The sequence below is a fragment of the Musca domestica genome, unplaced genomic scaffold, assembly GCF_030504385.1.
Source record: "Musca domestica strain aabys unplaced genomic scaffold, Musca_domestica.polishedcontigs.V.1.1 2, whole genome shotgun sequence".
Classification (NCBI taxonomy): Eukaryota; Metazoa; Arthropoda; class Insecta; order Diptera; family Muscidae; genus Musca; species Musca domestica.
The window spans coordinates 42,355,675-42,378,997 of record NW_026712249.1 but is presented as its reverse complement, the minus strand read 5'-3'; the positions used below and the strand labels follow the sequence as shown (position 1 = coordinate 42,378,997).

The window sequence follows — 23,323 nt, the reverse complement described above, 5'->3', positions numbered from 1 at the left end:
TAATGAAGCCTTAAATTTGTCATTACGATCGCTGTTAAATGTAGGGTTGAGATTTGGTAGTGGTTTTGGAAACCCGTACAAAAATTTACAAAATGGTACTAAATTTGGTATTTAGGTAAAGGAGTGAGTTGGAAGACTAAAATATTGCATTAAGTCACCTTTTGTGCGGTTTGAAATTACGGATTTGGGCCTTCCCCAATAGAGCTAGAAATCTGAAATTTAGAGTGAGAATCTTTGATGTCGTACGGTATGGCCCAATCAAGTTTTTTTTTTTATATTTTTATATACGTGTACCAAATGTACTAAAATGCACTAAATTTGGTACTATTTGGAATTTTGGGAAAGGATAGTGGTAAAATCTTAAAATTTGGTATGCCAATCAATTCTTGGAAACGGCGTTTATGTAAGGAGGTAGTTATGGAATGTGTACTAAATTGGGCACCATTTGTACTGAATTAGGTACCATTTGGCATTATGTGCACGGGTATAGGTAAAATCTTGAAATTTGATTTGAGGATCAAATCGTGGAAATGTGGTTGATGTTGGGAGTTTTTTTCGAAAATGTGTTGTAAGTCTAAAATTTGGTACCATTCCGTTTTGGGCGAACGGAGGAAGCTGGTATTGAGTTCAATTTAGTTTTGGGTGAACAGGTGTTGTTTAAAATCGGCAAGTTGATATTATGGTCGCTCTTCTTTTTTTGTCTGTATATATGGAGTTTCGGAAATGTGTGCTGTATTTGTACGATAAGTACTGAATAGCACTAACTTTAGTATGAATAGTATTTGGTGAAGGGATAGAGATAAAATTTTGAAATTTGATATTCATATTATTAATTGTATCTGTGTTTGAGATTTGGCTGTGGTTTGGAAATTCGTCTTATATTTGAAAGTAATAAATGGACGAAAAGTACTAAATGGTACAAAATTTAGTGTTGGGTAAGGGATAGGGCTGTAATCCTCGAATTTGATATTGAGGTCTCTGTTTGCATCTGGAATTGAGATATGGAGGTGGTTTTGGAATTGTGTACTATAATTGTTCGAGATGTACATAGTAGTACTTAATTGGGTATTAATTTTATATTGAGGACTCGTTGGTATATGGGATGGAAATCTGGAGGTGGGTGTAAAAGTGAGTACTATATATATAGTTGTTCGAAAAGTACTAAATTGAACTAAATTTGGTATTGGGTGAAGGGATGAGTTTGGAATTTTTAAATTTCTTATTGGGGTGTCCGTTGGTGCCTAGAGTTGAGATATGGAAGTGGTATGTTGGTGTTTAGAATATAGGTGGTTCAAAATGTGTACTATAATTGTACGAAATATAATAAAAAGTACTAAATTTAGTATTGGGCGAAGAAACAGAGCTGAAATCCTGAAATTTGAAAAAAATGTTACGTTTAGTTTTTATGGTTAAGATATGAAGGTAGTGTTGGAAATATGTACTATATTTTTTCGAAAAGTACTAAGTGGTACTAAATCTGCTATTTTCTGAAGGCATAGAGATTAAACCGTGGCATTTTATTTTGCGATAACTGTTGGTGTCTAGGATTCAGATAATGTGATATTAAGGTCTCTTTTGGTATCTGTGAGGGTGAGAATTGGTTGTAGTTTTGCAAATGCGTACCATAATTTTTCGAAAAGTACTAAATGGTACTAATTTTGGATCACTGTTGGTGTCAAGAATGTCGAGATGTAGATTGTTTTGAATATGCGTACGAAATGTTACTAAATTTGGCATTGGGCGAAGGTATAGTGCTGAAATTCTGATACTTGATATTATGGTCTCTTTTTGTTTCTGGGGTTTATGGAGAAGTTGAAGTAGTTTTGAATAGAGAAATTGGATGGCGTCCATTGTGCGATGGATTTACTAATATACTCCTCGGTCAACTTTGAATGATTTTGGAGGCTATTTGGCGTAAAAGAAAAACATTTTCCTTGTACTGATTTTGAAAAGAAATAACATGCATAATATAAAATAACTGGAAAGTCTGACAATTTTGTATGAAGTTTTGATTATAAAATGTTTTTCAAACTGAGAGACTGTGCTATTTTGAGTAGTGAAAGGGCCTAACATGAGCAGTAGGAACGACTTCTCGCTGACGATGTAGGGGATACTTGCTAGTCTGTTCATATGTAAATGCTCTAAATTTTACGATCGGCCCCTAATGTCAGGTGTGTTTTGACATTTTTGTAGTAAACACATGTGAAATACACGTTAATAAACAATGTTGCGCTACTCTGCTCCTGAACTTGGAATATTGGTGACTATTTATTTGACCAACAATCGGTCGGTGACTTTGGCACAACGCGAATTTCGTCGCAGATTTCATGGCAGTCCAACGCCTGTGGTGAAACACTGTTTCGGAGAGACTGGCACAACAAAAGATGCTGTTAAGCGTGGCAGACCCTCGAGTGTCCGTTCTGCAGAGAATATTGCTGCTGTAGCCGAGGGAGGATGTCATGGAAGCGCCATCGACATCGACAAGGCGACGTGCCACGCAAATAGGTCAGCGAATTTTAGTACTAGGTTTGACGATGTTTCCGTACAAAGTCCAGTTGGTGCATCAGCTGTTAGCTGCTGACCGCCAATCGCGTCTAACATACGCTCAAGCCATCCTTAATCGCCACCAAGAAGCAGATGATAATCATGAAAGATGAGGCCCATTTCCATCTTAGCGGGTACGTAAATAAGCAAAATTTACGCTAGCAGAGGCTGGAGAACCTGTAAAATCAATTTACCCATATTTGATTTTTTTTTAATAAGTCATAAAAGAATAGCACCGAGAGAGAGTTTTCTGATGAATTAAGTGACTTGAATTGGCAAACAAAATGCTCCTTACCAGACATCGAGTCAAATTTTTTGCGGCATTTTCCGGAGCATCATTCTAACATTTTTGGTCCTTATTTCGTTGGATGTTTTGGTAAAAACAAATCTAAACTCATCATGAAACTAAACTCATGAAACAACACTGTATTTCTTATCCAACATTTTCTCTTGGTTACATGGACTCTCTTTATAATTTTAGTTGCAAACTCCTCTCTTATTCCAACTTGTCTCTCTTAAAAGACTTGTCGGCATTATTTAAAATCTCTTCCATCCCCCATAATTCTCTTTCGCATCATATGACGCTTTCTGCAGCCAAGCTTTTCACATGCCAACATTGCAGAAAAAGCTCTTCTTGCTATCAAATATCCCAACAAGAGCCTGTGACAATATATTCTTCATTGAGGACGTCCTTGTGGTCGATTAGTCTGTGCAGACTTTCCCACACATGCGCAGAATAATTGTTTATTTTTTACAGGCATTTCATCTGGCCGTTTCCTCTTCAATTACTCTTTGAAATAGCATTTATCAGTTATGAACATGAAAAAATACCGACAGCCCAAAAAACACGCACATAGAAAGAAAACAATCAGAAAAACGAAACCATGAAATGCGAATAGCGCAAATGGTAAACGAAAAACAGGAAATGAACAGAGACAAGAGGAAGAAGGCAAAAGCTGACAATATTTGCTGTTTTCTACTCTTGTTGTGTTTTTTTTTTTATCTTTTGGTCCGTGCGTTCGTATCACAACGGCGGATATCGGCTATAAAAGGTGACCTGAAAAACAGACCTAGAGTATGATGACGCTAAAATTGTTGTAATTGTTTGTTTGTTGCTGTTGTTGCGATTCATGTTGGTGGCTCCTGTAGCTATGTTGTGAGACACAGTTTCCGTTGTTGTGACACAGACACACAGCTGCCACTCGTGGACCCCCTCGTGGAAGGGTTGCTTGTGACGTAGTTACAGCTGCCAAACAACTAACAATGCTGTCGTCTTGTATTGTTACGTAGATGTGTTAAGACACACAAACGTCTACACACTCTTCAGAAAAATACTCACTTTTTATACCCTCCACCGTAGTATGGAGGGTATATTAAGTTTGCCATTCCGTTTGTAACACCCCGAAATATACATCTTAGACCCCACAAAGTGTATATATTCTTGATCAGCATAAAATTCTATGTACGTCTGTAAAAATCACACTAGTTCCGAACGGAATTAAGTAAATTGATAAATTTTTCTCAAATATATATTATTTCTGCAAGACTTTTGGTATTGAAAATGGGTCATGTAGGTCTACGTTTTGGTATAGCCTCCATATAATGGTACCTCCCGATATTCGATATTTTGGTGATTTTAGCGACATTATTCACCGGAATTGTTTCAAATTTGGCATTTCAAGTTCGAAATGGATACTATAGTGTAAGACTGAAAATTGTCTGTGCAGGTCCACGTCTTCGTAAAGCCCCCATATAACGGTACCTCCCGATATTCGGTATTTTGAGAATTTTAGTGACATTATACACCGGATTTTTTTCAAATTTGGTATTTGAAGTTCGAAATGGATACTACAGCCTAAGACAGAAAATTGTCCGTCCAGGTCCACGTTTTAACGGTGCCTCCCGATATTCGGTATGTTGGTGATTTTAGCGACATTATTCACCAGAATTGTTTTAAATTTGGGATTTGAAGTTCGAAATGGATGCTATAGCCTAAGATAGAAAATTGTGTGTGCAGGTAAACGTCTTCGTATAGCCCCCATGTAACGGTACCCCCGATATTCGGTACTTTGTTGGTTTTAGCGACATTATTCACCGGAATTGTTTCAGATTTGGTATTTGAAGTTCGAGATGGATACTACAGTCTAAAACAGAAAATTGTCTGTGCAGGTCCACATTTTGGTATAGCTTCCATACAACAAATAGTACCTGCCTATATTGATGATTTAGCTACACTATTCACTGATATATTTTTTTCCAGTTTCGCATTTGAATATTGTAATGGCTAATGACAAAAGTTGCCTGTGCAGGTCCACGTCGTCGTTTAGACCCTAATATGACGACTGTAGCCGTTGGTTTGTTTTATTATACCCTACACAACAAGGTGGTCAGGGTATTGCGTCTTTGTTCATTTCTTTGTAGCAGGAAACGAGATAGACCCATTGTTCCATTTGATGATCTGCATAGAATCACATTCTGAGTCGATTTATGCATGTCCGTCCGTCCGTCTGTCCATGTATTTTTGTAAACAAAGTACAGTTCGCATTTATTGCCCTATCCAGATGAAATTTTGCATAATAAATTTGTTTGGCCCAAAGACGAACCCTATTGAAATTGGAGATAATCGGTCAATTTGGATATAGCTCCCATATATATTTTCGTCCGATTTGCCTTTTATTGTGCACCAAACGTGTAATATCAGCCCGAATAGTATGGAATTTTGCACATACAACCAAATTAGGCCTGGAAATAAGTATGCCAAATTTGATCGAAATCGGTTCAAACATAGCTATAGCTCCCATATATATATTGTTCATCCTATTTGTTATTTTTGTCCTCAGCAGCCGTAATATGCACTCTGCAACAATAATATTTGGGGAAATATATCAAATACATTTCAGAAAAACATTTGTAAATTTTATCGAGATCGGTTCAGATTTGGATATAGCTCCCATATATAACTTCGTCCGATTTACCTTTTATTGTGCACCAAACGTCTAATATTTGTCCAAATGGGATGGAATTTGGCACTTACCACCGAATTGAGTCTGGAAGCTAGTATGTCAAATTTGGTGAAGATCGGTTCAGATATAGCTGTAGCTCCCATCATCCGATTTGTTATATTTGTTATCCACAGGCGTAATTTACACACCGTAACAACGATATTCAGGGAAATATATCAAATACAGCTCAGAAATATCTTTGCCAAATTTTATCGAGATCGGTTCCGATTTGGATATAGCTCCCATATATATCTTTATCCGATTTCAAGTTATTTTTGCATCAAATAGACAATACAAGTCCGAATTTAAAAGATACAAATGCTTCGGCATATTTAGTCCTTTGAACTTTAAATTACAATTATAATTATAGCGTGTATGATTGAATTTTCCCATAAAAGCTTTTAATTGTTATGCGGAGCCCTTCTAAATTAGCAAAGTTGTGTAGGGTATCATAAAGTCGGCCCGCCCGACTTTAAGACTTTCTTTACTGGTGTTTTTTTTTTTAAATTGCCAAATTTGTTCCAAATGGTGGAGGGTATTCAAAGTTCGGCCCGGCCGAACATACAGCTTTTTTACTTGTTTCTGCTGCTGCTGTGTGGACATGTTTTGGCTACACACAATGCACATAATCTTCATTGGCGCTTGCATTATAATCATTATTTACATCTTTATCAGCAGCAGCAGAATCATCATCATCGTCGTCGTCATCAGTATTCTCGTCGTTATCAGCATTCGCATCATCACCAATGCCATTATAATCTATTTACTATGACGAGCTACGATACCATATTCCTCGTCTCCGTCCTCTTCTCCTTCCAGGTCTTCTTTGCTGCCAACGAAGCAAGACAAGTGCATTTAAAATTAAAACTTTTGAGGCTACTTGAAACTGTGTGCGGGTGCACGTTTTCTCTTATTTTGTTTTTAAGGATAAACTCTTTGAGCATACCTGATATATTGTTTCATTTTTTGTTATGGGGTTCAATGAAAAAAGGATTTAATTAAATATTTTCCATGGCTACTGTTGTAGTAATGCTTCCACAATTCCTATTTTTTATGGAAGTCATTTAAGAGGTCTTTGAGAAGTCTTCTTGGAATAGAATAACTTGAAGAGGTATTCAATATATTCAGAACTTTTAATATGTATTTCATGTGTAATATATTCTTGTATGTTTACAAAATTTCTAGGAGAATGTAAGGATTTTATTTATTGATAATATACGTGCTATGCTGTATGTACAGGGTGAGATAAAAATCTGCAACAAAGTCAAACGCCATAATTTATACAATTTTTTTTTTAATTTTATTGAATGAAAGCAAAAAAATCTCGGAAATAGCATCAAATTTTAGAATAAGTTTAACTTTGTTCGAATTGGTCACCTTTGGCACGAATTATGGCCTTCAACAGGCCAATGAAACCGTCACACGCTGCCCGAATGTTGCTCTACGGTATTTTCGCCCATTCCTGGCGAAGCGCTTGCTTGAGGTGATCGACTCTTTGGTAGTTTTTAGTGCCAACTTTGCTTTCCAATATACTCCAGACACAATAGTCCAATGACTTGGTATCCGGAGATTTTGGTAGGCATTGTGTGCTGGAAATGAAGCCATTCTTGGGTGGCTCGTACTGAGTGCGATGGTGCTGAGTCCTGTTGGAATCTCTAACGTCTGCGGCCAAAATATTTGGTAATATGAAAAAAACAAAAAAAAAAAACTGCAACCATTTCTAAGCCACTCGCCCGACAGTTATAATTGTTCCAGTGACAGCTCATTATATTGTTTACTAGCGTACAAAAACATTTTGGTGAGACTTTTCCGGAAAAAAGTTATTCGTGATGGAATTCAAGCGTGATAGTGTGATTTCTTTATATTTGGCTGGACAACCACAAGTGGCTATTGTTAGAGCACTCCAGCATTTAAATGTGAATACATCTTTTGAGTGTCGTACCATCGTTCGTTACCATGATACTGGAAGCGTAGCCCGATGTCAAGGAAGTGGACAGAAAAAAACAGCAACATCAGCAGAAATGGTTCGAAAAGTAAAGAATCGACTGGATCGAAACCCGCGTGGCAGTGGCCGAAAAATTGCCCGCAATAGTCCATTCGGCAAATATTGAAAAATGAGCTCGGGGTAAAGTCATTGCAATTCCAAAAAGTACGAGAACTTACTTCGCAACAGAAAGAAAATGGACTCAAAAGAGCTGAAGAGTTGCTTCACTTGGCCGAAAGTGGTGAACTGCCGAATTTTATTTTCTCCGATGAGAAAACATTCGTTGTCCAGCAGTTTGTAAACAAACAAAATGATCGTGTTTTACTTGCCAAAGAGGTCAGCTGAAAATGTGCACCTTCGGTTGGCCACCAGAACTCAAGCGCCGGCCATGGTGATGGTATGGGCTGCCATAACAGCCGATGATCGCTCTCCGCTCGTATTAATCGACAGTGGCATCAGAATAAATGCCGAATATTATCGCGAAAATATTCTGGAGGGCACGCAATCATTTTGGACGCAGACGTTGGTGATTCCAACAGGACTCAGCACCATAGCACTCAGCACGCGCCACCCAAGAATGGTTATAGGATGAGGTTCCTCGCTTCATTTCCAGCGCACAATGGCCACCAAAATCTCCGGATACCAATCCGTTGGACTATTGTGTCTGGAGGATTTTTGAGAGCAAGGTTGGCAATTAAAAATATCACCTCAAGCAAGTGCTTCGCCGGGAATAGGCCAAAATACTGCAGAGCAACATTCGGGCAGTGTGTGACGGTTTCATTGGCCGTTTGAGGGCCATAATTCGTGCCAAAGGTGACCAATTCGAACAAGTCTAAACTTATTCTAAAATTTGCTGCTTTTTTCGACATATTCTTCCTTCATTCAATAAAATTAAAATAAAAAAATTAAAATTTATGGCGTTTGACTTTGATGCAGTTTTTTTAATATGTGAAATCGTCCGAAGCTATATCCAAATCTGAGCCGATTTTAATATAATTTGACTAATTTAATTACTGATCAAAATTCCGTCACACATTTTATTGGAATGCAAATTTCAGTGAAATCGGACATGCATGTCGTGTTAGGTGCAACAAATAAACGAAATCGGCCGAAAATATAATTTGGCAAATTTATTTTTGTTCCAAATTTCGTTACGCATTTCAAGTTTGGAGACTGCGTCTGTAACCGATCAATAGATATGTGCACATAAAATCTAATTTTTTGGGAGGTTCCTTCGATGCTCATGCTCTATCTCCAGTTCTAAGAGGAATTTCAAAAATTTATATAGCTTGTGCTACTTTCAGGCGATGTTGTAGTATATTTAGAAATATTCAGGAAAATCGGTTCAGTTCGGTTTTCGAGTCCATGAATTACAAACAAACATACAAACATTTTACTCGTTTATAGATTTGTTTAGAACCCTACTCCATAAAGAGTCAAACGTAATCAAAACAGAAGTCAAAATATATTTTTATACCTCTTATTTTTGGTATTTCGATCACTTCAGTCGCTGATCTAAATCTGCTGAAATTTGATATTTCAGGACCTCTTTATTCGATCAAAACCTTACAATGGTGGTCTTACCTATTCAGGACCTGAAATGTTGAATTTCGGAAGATTCACTTTTTCGAATATTCACCGTTAAGCGGTTGAGGGCTTCCGGTTATCGGCATTTATACATTTTGCCCTCATTTTTCAAATGAACGGCCCTTGCAAGCCATCATCCCCACCAAACGTGCCCGATGAGCCACTTTACTAATCATTGAGATTGTGTCTCCCTGTCTTTCCTTTTTATACCCTCAGCCATATGGCTACAGAGGGTATATATCATTTGATACGGTCAAAACGTGCCTAATCGAAATAATGGTTTTAGACCCTAGGTCTCTTTGGACCAAATCCGTTTCAGAACATTTGGAGTCGATCTACCGATGTCCGTCCGTCCGTCCGTCCGTCCGTCTGTCTGTCTGTCTGTCTGTCTGGCTGGCTGGTGCGCACGATAACTCTCGAAGGGAGTATCCGATTTGATTCAAACTTGGTACATCGTAATATTTTTGTCAAACTTAGATCGAGTTCGGAGATGAGCAATATCGGCCCACTCCTTCTGGTACCTCCCACACAAAATGTCAAAATTTTCAAAGAAAATAATTTATTGCACAGAAAGAGAAAGTATAATCCGATTTTGCTCGAACTTTGCGAATCTTCATATTTTCATCAGTGCTATGTCATGTGCGAAAATGGACAATGTCGGTCCACTCCATCGAGGACCTCCCCCACAAAGGGTCAAAACTTTGAATAATTAAAGCTCTTATAAAATGAGATGTAAGAGTTCGATAGTCTTCAATTTCCACACATCCCAATAATTGTATTAGCTCAAGGTCTGGCGTAAAAACGGAATGTATCGGTCCACTCCTTCTGGTACCTCCCCCACAAAAGATCAAAATTTTCAAAAAATTATTTTTTGCACAAAAAGAGATACCATAATCCGATTTTGCTCGAACTTTGCAAATCCTCATATTTTCATCAATGCTAGGTCATGTGCGAAAATGGACAATATCGGTCCACTCCATCTAGTACCTCCCCCACAAAGGGTCAAAATTTTGAATAATTACAACTCTTATAAAATGTGATGTAAGAGTCCGATTGTCTTCAAATTACACACATTTCAATATTTTTATAAACCCAAGATCTGGTATTAACATGGGATGTATCGGTCCACTCCTTCTGGTACCTCCCCCACAAAAGATCATAATTTTCAAAAAATTATTTTTTGCACAAAAAGAGATACCATAATCCGATTTTGCTCGAACTTTGCAAATGCTCATATTTTCATCAATGCTAGATCGGGTGCGAAATTGAACAGTATCGGTCCACTCCATCAAGTACCTCCCCCACAAAGGGTCAACATTTTGAATAATTATAACTCTTAAATAATGTGATGTTAGGATCCGAACGTCTTCAAATTTCACACATTTCAATATCTTTATAAACCCAAAATCTGGTGTTAACATGGGATGTATCGGTTCACTCCTTCTGGTACCTCCCCACAAAGTGTCGAAATTTTGAATACCCTTGAAGCACATAAAACGCCAATTTAACATCCGATTCCATTTAGACTTGGCACATCTCAATATTTCTATCAACACAAGATCTGTTATAAAGGTGGTATAGATTGAACCATTTTTTCTCTCGCATACATAGGGTTCAAGATTTTGAAAAACAAAACAATCAAATATCTCAAATATCCAACTCTCTTCAAATTTCACACACACAAATATTTTTGCTAACACAAGATCTGTTGTGAAGTTGATATATATCTGCCAACCCCTTCTGGGGTCATAATTTTCAATAATTATATATGTTATAACTTTCGAAACAATTTTCGAAATGGACAATATTGGGCCATTCCTTCGGAACCTGCTCCATAGAGGGTCAAACGTTTGAATAATTGTAACACTAGTCAAATTATATTTAAATAATCGAACACAGGCTGAGGGTATATATCTGTCGGCAATACCGACTGATACTTTTTAACTTGTCGTTGCAAATCTCAGATCATTAAGCTCGTCTCAAAAGTCAAAAAAGTCAAATTATATGTTTGTAAATATGCATGTGGGATTGATTCTCTTGGATTAAATCTTAAACCAATATTTTTAATATCGGTATATACGTGGTATAATTCCCGTTGAGCTGGTCCAGGCGATTTTGGGATTTTTTAAGGTCGTGGTCTAATTCCTTAAAACAAGTGGTTTTAATTTGAAGTCTTAATAGGTAGAGCACATCCTCCGAAAAATATTCAAGGTCATATAATGGTCCATATAAGCCTTGATTCTATACTTATGGGTGTTATGAAGACCCTGTAGTGTGCTAAAATGTAGAATTTTGCCTTGGCAATAATTTGAAAACATTCAGTATTTTTTTTTTTTTAAAGTTATTTCCATTGCTCAGTTAGCCCTGGTCTCAAATTGAAGTTTTCCAATAATTTAACAGAAGCTGCATTCAGATAATGCAAAATGCATGCGTACAGATGTCACATCGCTTAATGACATACCGCGTTTGAAACGCCAGTCCAAGCAGATTTTTACCATGAACCAATACAAGCCACGCGAGCGCTCTGAAATAGTTGAAATTTACATTCAACAAAAGAACATTCAATGGTGAAAACTCAACGTGCTTTTAAAACATTAAAAAATGTGAGAAGTGCGCCTTCTAAGAACACCATTAAGCGTTTATACGAAAAATTTTCGACTGGTAAGGCTTTTTCTAATCCGACCAAGGCGATCGTCCGAGAATATCGCTGCCGTACGAACCAGTGTGGAGAGGTCCCCAAGAACATCCCAAAAACGCCGTTCTCAGCAGTTGGGTATGGCTCGGTCCACTTTACAACGGACTATTCGCATTGATTTGCATTTGTTCCCGTACAAAATTCAATTGACGCAAAGAATGTTGCCTGCGGACAAGCCTCGTCGATTGGAATGGACCCAAAGAGTCATCGAAATGGCCGAAGATGACGAGCAATTTTGGAACAAAATTATCATATCCGAAATAAGCAAAATTGCCGTTTTTACGCCACTGAAAATCCTCAGGAGATTCAAGAAGTGCCTCTTCATGATGAAAAAGTCACAGTTTGGTGCGGCGTTAGTGCGAAAACGGTCATTGGGCCGTTTTTCTTTCAAAATGAAAATGGCCATGCTGTTACCATCAATCAGGAGCGTTATCGCGACATGATGACCAATTTTGTGATGCCAATTATTCGTCGAAAGCGTATGAGGCAGTTCTGGTTTCAACACAAGTCGCATAACAATCGATTTTCTGAAGAATTTGTTTCCGGGCCGTTTGATGTCGAAAAGTGGTGATTTGGACTGGCCACCGCGTTCGCCCGATTTGACGCCGCCTGACTTCTTCTTGTGGGGATATTTGAAGTCAAAGGTTTACGTTAACAAGCCAAGGACCGTAGAAGAGCTCAAGGACAACATGCGTGAAGAAATAGCCGCTATTCCGGCCGAAATGTTGGCAAAAACGATGGAAAATGCAGCAAAAAGGGCACAATACGTCATCAACGCCAGAGGCGGCCATTTGAGAGATATCATATTCAAAAATTGAGGTAATCAAATCTACTTGGAACAAATTAAATGATTAACATTGCCAACCGCCAAATTTTTATTTTTTTCTTTGATTAAAAAAAAAAAAAAAAAAAAAAAAAACATGGACCCGTCGAATATGGGCAACCCTGTATACCTCTTTTTTTGGCATTTCGATCACTTCAGTCGCTGAAATGCATCTGGTGAAATTGGATATTTCAGGTACTCTTTAATGCTTAACTTTTTCGAATATTCACCGTTAAGCGGTTGAGGGCTTCCGGTTATCGGCCTTTATACATTTTGCCCTCATTTTTCAAATGAATGACCCTTGCAAGCCATCATCCTCACCGAATGTGCCCGATGAGATGTCCGTCAAGATAAATTTAAATTTAATTAGCAAAGACACAAACCAAGGTGATTTTTTCTCCGGTTCACAAAGGGTTAATAAAGAGAGAGAGAGAGAGAGAGAAAGAGAGGGAGAGATTGAGAGAGAGAGAGTAGTAAACCAGAGAAAATTAAAGGTAAACTAAATTATATTAGTTTTCATCAAATTTCATAATTTTCCCTACAAATTTCAAATTTAAAATGAAATCGCTAAATAAAAACCTAATTAAAATTTACGTTGAAAAACTTTGAAACCCTTAACTCTACATTTAAACCGAGAATAAAATATTTAAAAATGAAGCGGTGTCGAGGCTGGGCACAAATGAAAGGTCTCGAGGAGTACTTTCCGAATCTGTGGACCTTATAGTCAAAAAGAATTTCAGACTTAGGAATTTTTTGCATTTTCTGAAGAATTATCGCTCAATTTTATGGAAATTGAAGATAGAAGCGTCCACAGAACAGAAACTAAAAATGAAGCGGTGTCGAGGCTGAGCACAAATGAAAGGTCTCGAGGAGCACTTTCCGAATATGTGGACCTTATAGTCAAAAAGAATTTCAGACTTAGGAATTTTTTGCATTTTCTGAAGAATTATCGCTCAATTTTATGGAAATTGAAGATAGAAGCGTCCACAGAACAGAAACTAAAAATGAAGCGGTGTCGAGGCTGGGCACAAATGAAAGGTCTCGAGGAGTACTTTCCGAATCTGTGGACCTTATAGTCGAAAAGAATTTCAGACATAGGCATTTTTTGCATTTTCTGAAGAATTATCGCTCAATTTTATGGAAATTGCAGATAAAAGCGTCCACAGAACAGAAACTAAAAATGAAGCGGTGTCGAGGCTGGGCACAAATGAAAGGTCTCGAGGAGTACTTTCCGAATCTGTGGACCTTATAGTCAAAAAGAATTTCAGACTTAGGAATTTTTTGCATTTTCTGAAGAATTATCGCTCAATTTTATGGAAATTGTAGATAGAAGCGTCCACAGAACAGAAACTAAAAATGAAGCGGTGTCGAGGCTGGGCGCAAATGAAAGGTCTCGAGGAGTACCTAGACCTTTCATTTGTGCCCAGCCTCGACACCGCTTCATTTTTAGTTTCTGTTCTGTGGACGCTTCTATCTACAATTTCCATAAAATTGAGCGATAATTCTTCAGAAAATGCAAAAAATTCCTAAGTCTGAAATTGTTTTTGACTATAAGGTCCACAGATTCGGAAAGTACTCCTCGAGACCTTTCATTTGTGCCCAGCCTCGACACCGCTTCATTTTTAGTTTCTGTTCTGTGGACGCTTTTATCTGCAATTTCCATAAAATTGAGCGATAATTCTTCAGAAAATGCAAAAAATTCCTAATTCTGAAATTCTTTTTGACTATAAGGTCCACAGATTCGGAAAGTACTCCTCGAGACCTTTCATTTGTGCCCAGCCTCGACACCGCTTCATTTTTAGTTTCTGTTCTGTGGACGCTTTTATCTGCAATTTCCATAAAATCGAGCGATAATTCTTCAGAAAATGCAAAAAAATGCCTAAGTCTGAAATTCTTTTCGACTATAAGGTCCACAGATTCGGAAAGTACTCCTCGAGACCTTTCATTTGTGCCCAGCCTCGACACCGCTTCATTTTTAGTTTCTGTTCTGTGGACGCTTTTATCTGCAATTTCCATAAAATTGAGCGATAATTCTTCAGAAAATGCAAAAAATTCCTAATTCTGAAATTCTTTTTGACTATAAGGTCCACAGATTCGGAAAGTACTCCTCGAGACCTTTCATTTGTGCCCAGCCTCGACACCGCTTCATTTTTAGTTTCTGTTCTGTGGACGCTTCTATCTTCAATTTCCATAAAATTGAGCGATAATTCTTCAGAAAATGCAAAAAATTCCTAAGTCTGAAATTCTTTTTGACTATAAGGTCCACAGATTCGGAAAGTACTCCTCGAGACCTTTCATTTGTGCCCAGCCTCGACACCGCTTCATTTTTAGTTTCTGTTCTGTGGACGCTTTTATCTGCAATTTCCATAAAATTGAGCGATAATTCTTCAGAAAATGCAAAAAATGCCTAAGTCTGAAATTCTTTTCGACTATAAGGTCCACAGATTCGGAAAGTACTCCTCGAGACCTTTCATTTGTGCACAGCCTCGACACCGCTTCATTTTTAGTTTCTGTTCTGTGGACGCTTTTATCTGCAATTTCCATAAAATTGAGCGATAATTCTTCAGAAAATGCAAAAAATGCCTAAGTCTGAAATTCTTTTCGACTATAAGGTCCACAGATTCGGAAAGTACTCCTCGAGACCTTTCATTTGTGCCCAGCCTCGACACCGCTTCATTTTTAGTTTCTGTTCTGTGGACGCTTCTATCTTCAATTTCCATAAAATTGAGCGATAATTCTTCAGAAAATGCAAAAAATTCCTAAGTCTGAAATTCTTTTTGACTATAAGGTCCACAGATTCGGAAAGTACTCCTCGAGACCTTTCATTTGTGCCCAGCCTCGACACCGCTTCATTTTTAGTTTCTGTTCTGTGGACGCTTCTATCTTCAATTTCCATAAAATTGAGCGATAATTCTTCAGAAAATGCAAAAAATTCCTAAGTCTGAAATTCTTTTTGACTATAAGGTCCACAGATTCGGAAAGTACTCCTCGAGACCTTTCATTTGTGCCCAGCCTCGACACCGCTTCATTTTTAGTTTCTGTTCTGTGGACGCTTTTATCTGCAATTTCCATAAAATTGAGCGATAATTCTTCAGAAAATGCAAAAAATTCCTAATTCTGAAATTCTTTTTGACTATAAGGTCCACAGATTCGGAAAGTACTCCTCGAGACCTTTCATTTGTGCCCAGCCTCGACACCGCTTCATTTTTAGTTTCTGTTCTGTGGACGCTTTTATCTGCAATTTCCATAAAATCGAGCGATAATTCTTCAGAAAATGCAAAAAATGCCTAAGTCTGAAATTCTTTTCGACTATAAGGTCCACAGATTCGGAAAGTACTCCTCGAGACCTTTCATTTGTGCCCAGCCTCGACACCGCTTCATTTTTAGTTTCTGTTCTGTGGACGCTTTTATCTGCAATTTCCATAAAATTGAGCGATAATTCTTCAGAAAATGCAAAAAATTCCTAATTCTGAAATTCTTTTTGACTATAAGGTCCACAGATTCGGAAAGTACTCCTCGAGACCTTTCATTTGTGCCCAGCCTCGACACCGCTTCATTTTTAGTTTCTGTTCTGTGGACGCTTCTATCTTCAATTTCCATAAAATTTAGCGATAATTCTTCAGAAAATGCAAAAAATTCCTAAGTCTGAAATTCTTTTTGACTATAAGGTCCACAGATTCGGAAAGTACTCCTCGAGACCTTTCATTTGTGCCCAGCCTCGACACCGCTTCATTTTTAGTTTCTGTTCTGTGGACGCTTTTATCTGCAATTTCCATAAAATTGAGCGATAATTCTTCAGAAAATGCAAAAAATGCCTAAGTCTGAAATTCTTTTCGACTATAAGGTCCACAGATTCGGAAAGTACTCCTCGAGACCTTTCATTTGTGCCCAGCCTCGACACCGCTTCATTTTTAGTTTCTGTTCTGTGGACGCTTTTATCTGCAATTTCCATAAAATTGAGCGATAATTCTTCAGAAAATGCAAAAAATTCCTAATTCTGAAATTCTTTTTGACTATAAGGTCCACAGATTCGGAAAGTACTCCTCGAGACCTTTCATTTGTGCCCAGCCTCGACACCGCTTCATTTTTAGTTTCTGTTCTGTGGACGCTTCTATCTTCAATTTCCATAAAATTTAGCGATAATTCTTCAGAAAATGCAAAAAATGCCTAAGTCTGAAATTCTTTTTGACTATAAGGTCCACAGATTCGGAAAGTACTCCTCGAGACCTTTCATTTGTGCCCAGCCTCGACACCGCTTCATTTTTAGTTTCTGTTCTGTGGACGCTTTTATCTGCAATTTCCATAAAATTGAGCGATAATTCTTCAGAAAATGCAAAAAATGCCTAAGTCTGAAATTCTTTTCGACTATAAGGTCCACAGATTCGGAAAGTACTCCTCGAGACCTTTCATTTGTGCCCAGCCTCGACACCGCTTCATTTTTAGTTTCTGTTCTGTGGACGCTTCTATCTTCAATTTCCATAAAATTGAGCGATAATTCTTCAGAAAATGCAAAAAATTCCTAAGTCTGAAATTCTTTTTGACTATAAGGTCCACAGATTCGGAAAGTACTCCTCGAGACCTTTCATTTGTGCCCAGCCTCGACACCGCTTCATTTTTAGTTTCTGTTCTGTGGACGCTTCTATCTTCAATTTCCATAAAATTGAGCGATAATTCTTCAGAAAATGCAAAAAATTCCTAAGTCTGAAATTCTTTTTGACTATAAGGTCCACAGATTCGGAAAGTACTCCTCGAGACCTTTCATTTGTGCCCAGCCTCGACACCGCTTCATTTTTAAATATTTTATTCTCGGTTTAAATGTAGAGTTAAGGGTTTCAAAGTTTTTCAACGTAAATTTTAATTAGGTTTTTATTTAGCGATTTCATTTGAAATTTGAAATTTGTAGGGAAAATTATGAAATTTGATGAAAACTAATATAATTTAGTTTACCTTTAATTTTCTCTGGTTTACTACTCTCTCTCTTTTTCTCTCTCTCTCTCTCTCTTTATTAACCCTTTGTGAACCGGAGAAAAAATCACCTTGGTTTGTGTCTTTGCTAATTAAATTTAAATTTATCTTGACGGACATCCCGATGAGCCACTTTTCCAATCATGAGATTGTGTCTCCCTGTCTTACCTTTTCGTTGAAAATCTTAGATCATTAAGCTCGTCTCAAAAGTCAAAACAGTCAAATTATATGTTTGTAAATATGCATCTGGGATTGATTCTCTTGAATATTAAAAAGATATTTTTAATATCGGTATATACGTGGTATAATTTCCGTTGTGCTGGTCCAGACGATTTTGGCCTTTTTTAAGGTCATGGCCAAATTCCCTAAAACAAGTGGTTTTAATTTGAAGTCTAAATAGGTAGACCAATATATGGGTGTTATGAAGACCCTGTAATGTGCTAAAATGTAGAATTTTGCCTTGGCAATAATTTGAAAACATTCTGTATTTTTTTAAAGTTATTTCCATTGCTCAGTTAGCCCTGGTCTCAAATTAAAGTTTTCCAATAATTTAACAGAAGCTGCATTCAGATAATGCAAAATGCATTCGTATTCAAATTGTATTGGGAATTCTCTATTGCAGATTGCATCTCCATAAAATTGTATACCATTTAAAAATCCATTTTGAAAAAAGGTTTGAAAAACTGATCTCTTCCAATGCACACATGTCGTGTATGTTCATCCAAAAGTCTTGTCGGCTATTGCATTTTTTGAAATTTAAAAGAAAAAAAATCTTCCAACCCACCACTTTTTCCCATGAATTTGCTCTGCAATAAGTTTCCAGTGTAATAGCCTGGGCTCATCATCAGGGTAGGAACTAATTAAATAACAACGGTAAATATTTTGCCTAATTTTTTCCTCTTCAAACTCGTGGATCAATAGTCTCCATGGACTTGTTGTTGTTAAAAAGCTATTCAATCTGATTTAATTAAAAACAAAATAATCCTTGAAGCGCGTAGAAATTCCTGCCAATGCAAAATCGCCTGCCCAACACAACGAGCCAACCAACTAAAACCGTTGCAAACAATGGCAGGAAACAAATTTAAGCCGCAGATGGATGCTAATGAAGATGCCTGGAATGCATGTTGTAGTTGCTTGCAGTTGGTGCAGCTAAACATCCACGGGGCGTAGAGGAAAATTAGAGGTAGCTGCATAAAAGTGGAATTACTTGATGAGTTGTTACACGCCTTGATTGTTTTTTAGTTTATGCGCAAATTACAACGGCTAAATAGCCTTGTCCAGTAACGAAATTTCCCAAGATTTAAGGATTGGAATTGCAATTTCGTTTTTTTATAAATAGAACCCTTTTTTTTGTTTAAAATTAATGTCTAAAACCTAAAAAGTGTAACAAAATACTCACATAATGCGATGACATGACTCCGCATGGCCATGAGTGCATGTCATGGACTGTTCTTCCGATTCGGTGGAGTCATCACGTAGCGTGGCAACCCCTAATGGTAGAATAGGGATTATAGCAGCTGTGGCAGCTGCAGCCGTTGCCGGTGGGCCCGCCACCACCGCTGCTGATGGTGTAGGAGGCGGTGGTGGTCCAGTTATTGCCTGTGGCGATGGTGTCGTACTTAGCGGCTTCTGTAAGAAATCGAAAAAAAATTAAATGTAAAACAACACACACAAACACACAAAATAATTAAAATTCAATTAACCATATTTGATTAATTACAATACTTGAACAAAAAAAAAGAATCATTAAAAAAATTAAATGAGCTTTTGATCCTGACATGTTTTACAAATTCTAATTTACATAATTATAGGATACGCCACAAGGGGTATTTTTTCTGTACAGCCAAGGAGTGGGATGTGTTTAATTATTTGTTTTAAGGTGTAGTAGAAATTCCACTACCTTTTCTACACTTTCAGAAGCAGCAATATATTTTAAACAATATAAAGGCGGCAAGTAACCTAAATAGAGGGGGTAAGTTCCCCTTTTCAATATTTTTGGCAATTTTCAGATTAAGATTCACCTTAATCTGTGCGTTTTAATATAAAGGGTGAGATAAAAAACTGCAACAAAGCAAAAGCCATAATTTTTACATTTTTTTTTTAAATTTTACTGAATGAAAGCAAAAAATGTCGGGAATAGCATCAAATTTTAGAATAAGTTTAGATTTTTTGAATTGGTCACCTATGGAACGAATTATGGTCTTCAAACGGCCAATTAAACCGTCACACGCTGCCAGAATGTTGCTCTTCGGCATTTTGGCTCATTCCTGGCGAAGCGCTTGCATGAGGTGATCGACACTTTAGTATTTTTAAGTGCCAACCAAGCTTTCCAAAATACTCCAGGCACAATAGTCCAACGGATTGGTATCCGGAGATTTTGGTGCATATTGTGCGCTTGAAATGAAGCGGGGAACCTCATTTTGTAACCATTCTTGGGTGGCGCGTGCTGAGTGCGATGGTGTTGAGTTCTGTTGGAATGTCCAAGGTCTGCGGCCAAAATGTTTGCGTGCCCAATGCTTTAATACACCCTCCAGAATATTTTCGCGATAATATTCGGCATTTATTCTCATGCCACGGTCAATTAATACGATCGGAAAGCGACCATCGGCTGTTATGGCGGCCAACTCCATCGCTATAGGCGACGCTTGAGTTCTGGTGGCTAACCGAAGGTACACATCTTCAGCTGACCTCATTGGAAAGTAAACGCGATAATTTTGTTTGTTTACAAACTGCTGGGCAACGAATGTTTTCTTTCACTTTCGGCCAAGCGAATCAACTCTTTAGCTCTTTTGAGTCTATTTTCTTTCTGTTGAGGTGTAAGTTCTTGCACTGTTTGGAATTTCAATGGCTTTATCACGAGCTCATTTTTCAATATTTGCCCAATGGAATATTATGATATGTTCAGCTCACGAGCCATTTTTCGGCCACTGCGACGCGGGCTTCGATCAAGCCGCTCCTTACTTTTCGATCCATTTCTGCTGATGTTGCTGTTTTCTTCCCTCCACTTCCTTGACGTCGGGCTACGCTACCAATATCATAACGAGCAATGGCACGAGACACAAAAGATTTATTCACATTTTAATGCTGGAGTTCTCTAACGATGGCTACTTGTGGTTTTCCTGCTAAATATAAAGCAATCACATTATCACGCTTGAACTCCATCACGAATAACTTTTTTTTCTGGAAAACTCTCACCAAAATTCTTTTGTACGCTTGTAAACAATGTAATGAGCTGTCACTGGAACAATTTTAACAGCTGTCGGACGAGTGACATCTCACCCTGTATATATATATTTTTTTTTTGATCAGAAGAAAATTCTATATCTATTTAGCGATGTTCGTCTGTGGAAATCACTCTAGCGTCTGAACGATTTGAAGTAGGTTGATACAATTTTACTCAGATGTGTGTTTGTCTGCAGGACTTTGGTATTGAAAATGAGCTATATAGGTCAACGTTTAGGTATAGCCCCCATATAACAGTACCTCCCAATATTCGGTATTTTGATGATTTTAGCGACATTATTCACTGGAATTGATTCAAATTTCGTATTTGCAGTTCGCAACGGGTACAGCCTAAAACAGAAAATTGCCTATGGCCCAGGTCTTCGTATAGCCCCCATATATCAGCACCTCCATACATTCGGTATTTCGATGTTTTTGCAACATTATTCACCGGATTTCTTCAAGTTTCCTATTTTAACATTGTAATGGACAATGAAAAAACTTGCCAGTACAGGTTCACGTATTCGTATAGAACCCAATATTATGGTAACTCCCTATATTCGATATTTTTCTGATTTTTAACAGTATTTTTTTTAATATCCAGTTTCGTTGCAATTTGTGGAGGGTATTCAAAGTTTCGACCCGGCCAAACATACTGTTTTATTTTTACTCTTCACACTTCATTTAATTCAGCTAAAAACATTGATATGGGCCAAATTACAAGAAAATGGAACATTTATATCGAATTTTATGCGAAATCATAAATCCTATATTCATATTAGGTTTCTGGAATCGCTGCCTTGTTTCGCAAGATATGACAGATAAAATTATTGAAAATTGTGACCCTTTGTGTTTGAGGTACCAGAAGGGGTTAGCCGATGTATATCATATTCACAACAGATCTTGTGTTAGCAAAAATTTTGTGTGTGTGTGTGAAATTTGAAGAGGGTTGGATGTTTATTTCGCTTTCTTTGAGCGTTTTGTTTTCTTAAAATGAAATGGTCCGATCTCTATCATCTTTATAATAAATCTTGTGTTGATGGAAATATTGAAATGTACCAAGTCTGAATGGAATCGGACGTTAAATTCGTGTTTTATCAGCTTCGTGGATATTTAAAATTTTGACCCTTTGTGGCGGAAGACCCAGAAGGAGTGGACCGCTACATCCCTTCTTAAGAGCAGATCTTGTGTTAGAAGAAATAATGAGATGTGTGATATAAATAGAAGGAACCGGATGCTTACTTCGGATTTTATAAACGTTTTCATTATTCAAAACTTTGGCCCTTTGTGGAGGAATACCAGAAGGAATAGTCCGATGGCTAACATCTTTATAACAGATCTAGTGTTGATATGAATATTGAGATGTATCAAGCCTGAATGGAATCGGATGTTAATTTCGCGTATTAAGAGCTTCATAGATATTCAAAATTTTGACCTTTTGCGGGGTAAGTACCAGAAGGAGTGGGCCGATATATTCCATCTTCACACCAGGCCTTGGGTTAATAAAAATATTATGGTGTGTGTAATTTGAAGGCAATAGGACTTCTACATAGGTGATAAAAATATTCAACATTTTGAACGTTTGTGGAGGACGTAATCTATGAAGTAGGCCGATATTGTCTCTGCAGTAAAAGATATATATTTATTTTTTTGAAAATTTCGTCGTTTTGTGGGGGAGGTGTCAAAAGGAGTGGACCGATATTGCCCACCTCCGAGCTCGATCTAAGTGTGTTATAATTATACTACGATGTACCAAGTATGGACCAAATCGAATATTCCCTTCGAGTTATCGTGCACACCAGCCAGCCAGACATACAGACTGACGGACGGACGAACGGACAGCTCTAGATCGACTCCAAATTTCCTGAAACAGATTTGATCCAAGGAGACCTAGTATATGAAATCGTTATTTCTATGAGGCACGTTTTGGCCGTTTGGGTGTAAAAAGGAAGATCTCGTCTTAAGACTAGATGCTTAGAAATTTGAGAAGTGTTAAGTTTTGTCTCATATGCATATTGCGATGGGCGAAGTTTCAGTGAAGTCTAATACCTCCTTGGAATTCTAAGAGGCTTTTGCATTGAAAATTTTGCCTAAGTGGGAGAGTAGCCAGAAAAAGAGGACCCACAGTTTCACAGCAGATCTAGAATTGATTAAACTAGTAACATCATAGAATAATTTCTTATATTATGACGGCTACGTTTTATCATAATTTTAAAGCCCTAAGGGGGTAGGGGGTGGTGTCACCAGAGGAGTGGCTATAGTACCTAACAAAAATCTGATATAAAAATTACGATGTGCATAGTTTCAACCAAAACGTGTGTCCTTTGATTTCTACTAAATATTTTTTTAGGTTTGTCCGTTTATCGGCCCATTCCTTCTAGTACCTCCCTCATACCAGAAGGTGTGGGGCGATATATCTCATCTTCACAATAGGTTTTGTATTGATACAAAATTTGGAAAGTACAAACATTGAAGAAAATGCGTCCAATGTTTTAGCATTA

General features: G+C 37.6%; 2 protein-coding genes across 4 annotated transcripts in view; one reads left to right on the top strand and one right to left on the bottom strand.

Moving 5' to 3' along the window:
• LOC101899545 (zinc finger transcription factor lin-29) overlaps positions 1-23,323 on the top strand; it is a 412,168-nt gene that overhangs the window by 183,994 nt on the left and 204,851 nt on the right. The window lies entirely within an intron of this gene.
• The window catches only part of LOC101897419 (uncharacterized), a 245,989-nt gene that overhangs the window by 167,390 nt on the left and 55,276 nt on the right, over positions 1-23,323 (bottom strand). The window contains exon 5 of the mRNA XM_059122180.1: positions 19,000-19,229. Within this exon, the coding sequence (XP_058978163.1) occupies positions 19,000-19,229 (230 nt within the window). The remainder of the gene's footprint in view (positions 1-18,999; positions 19,230-23,323) is intronic.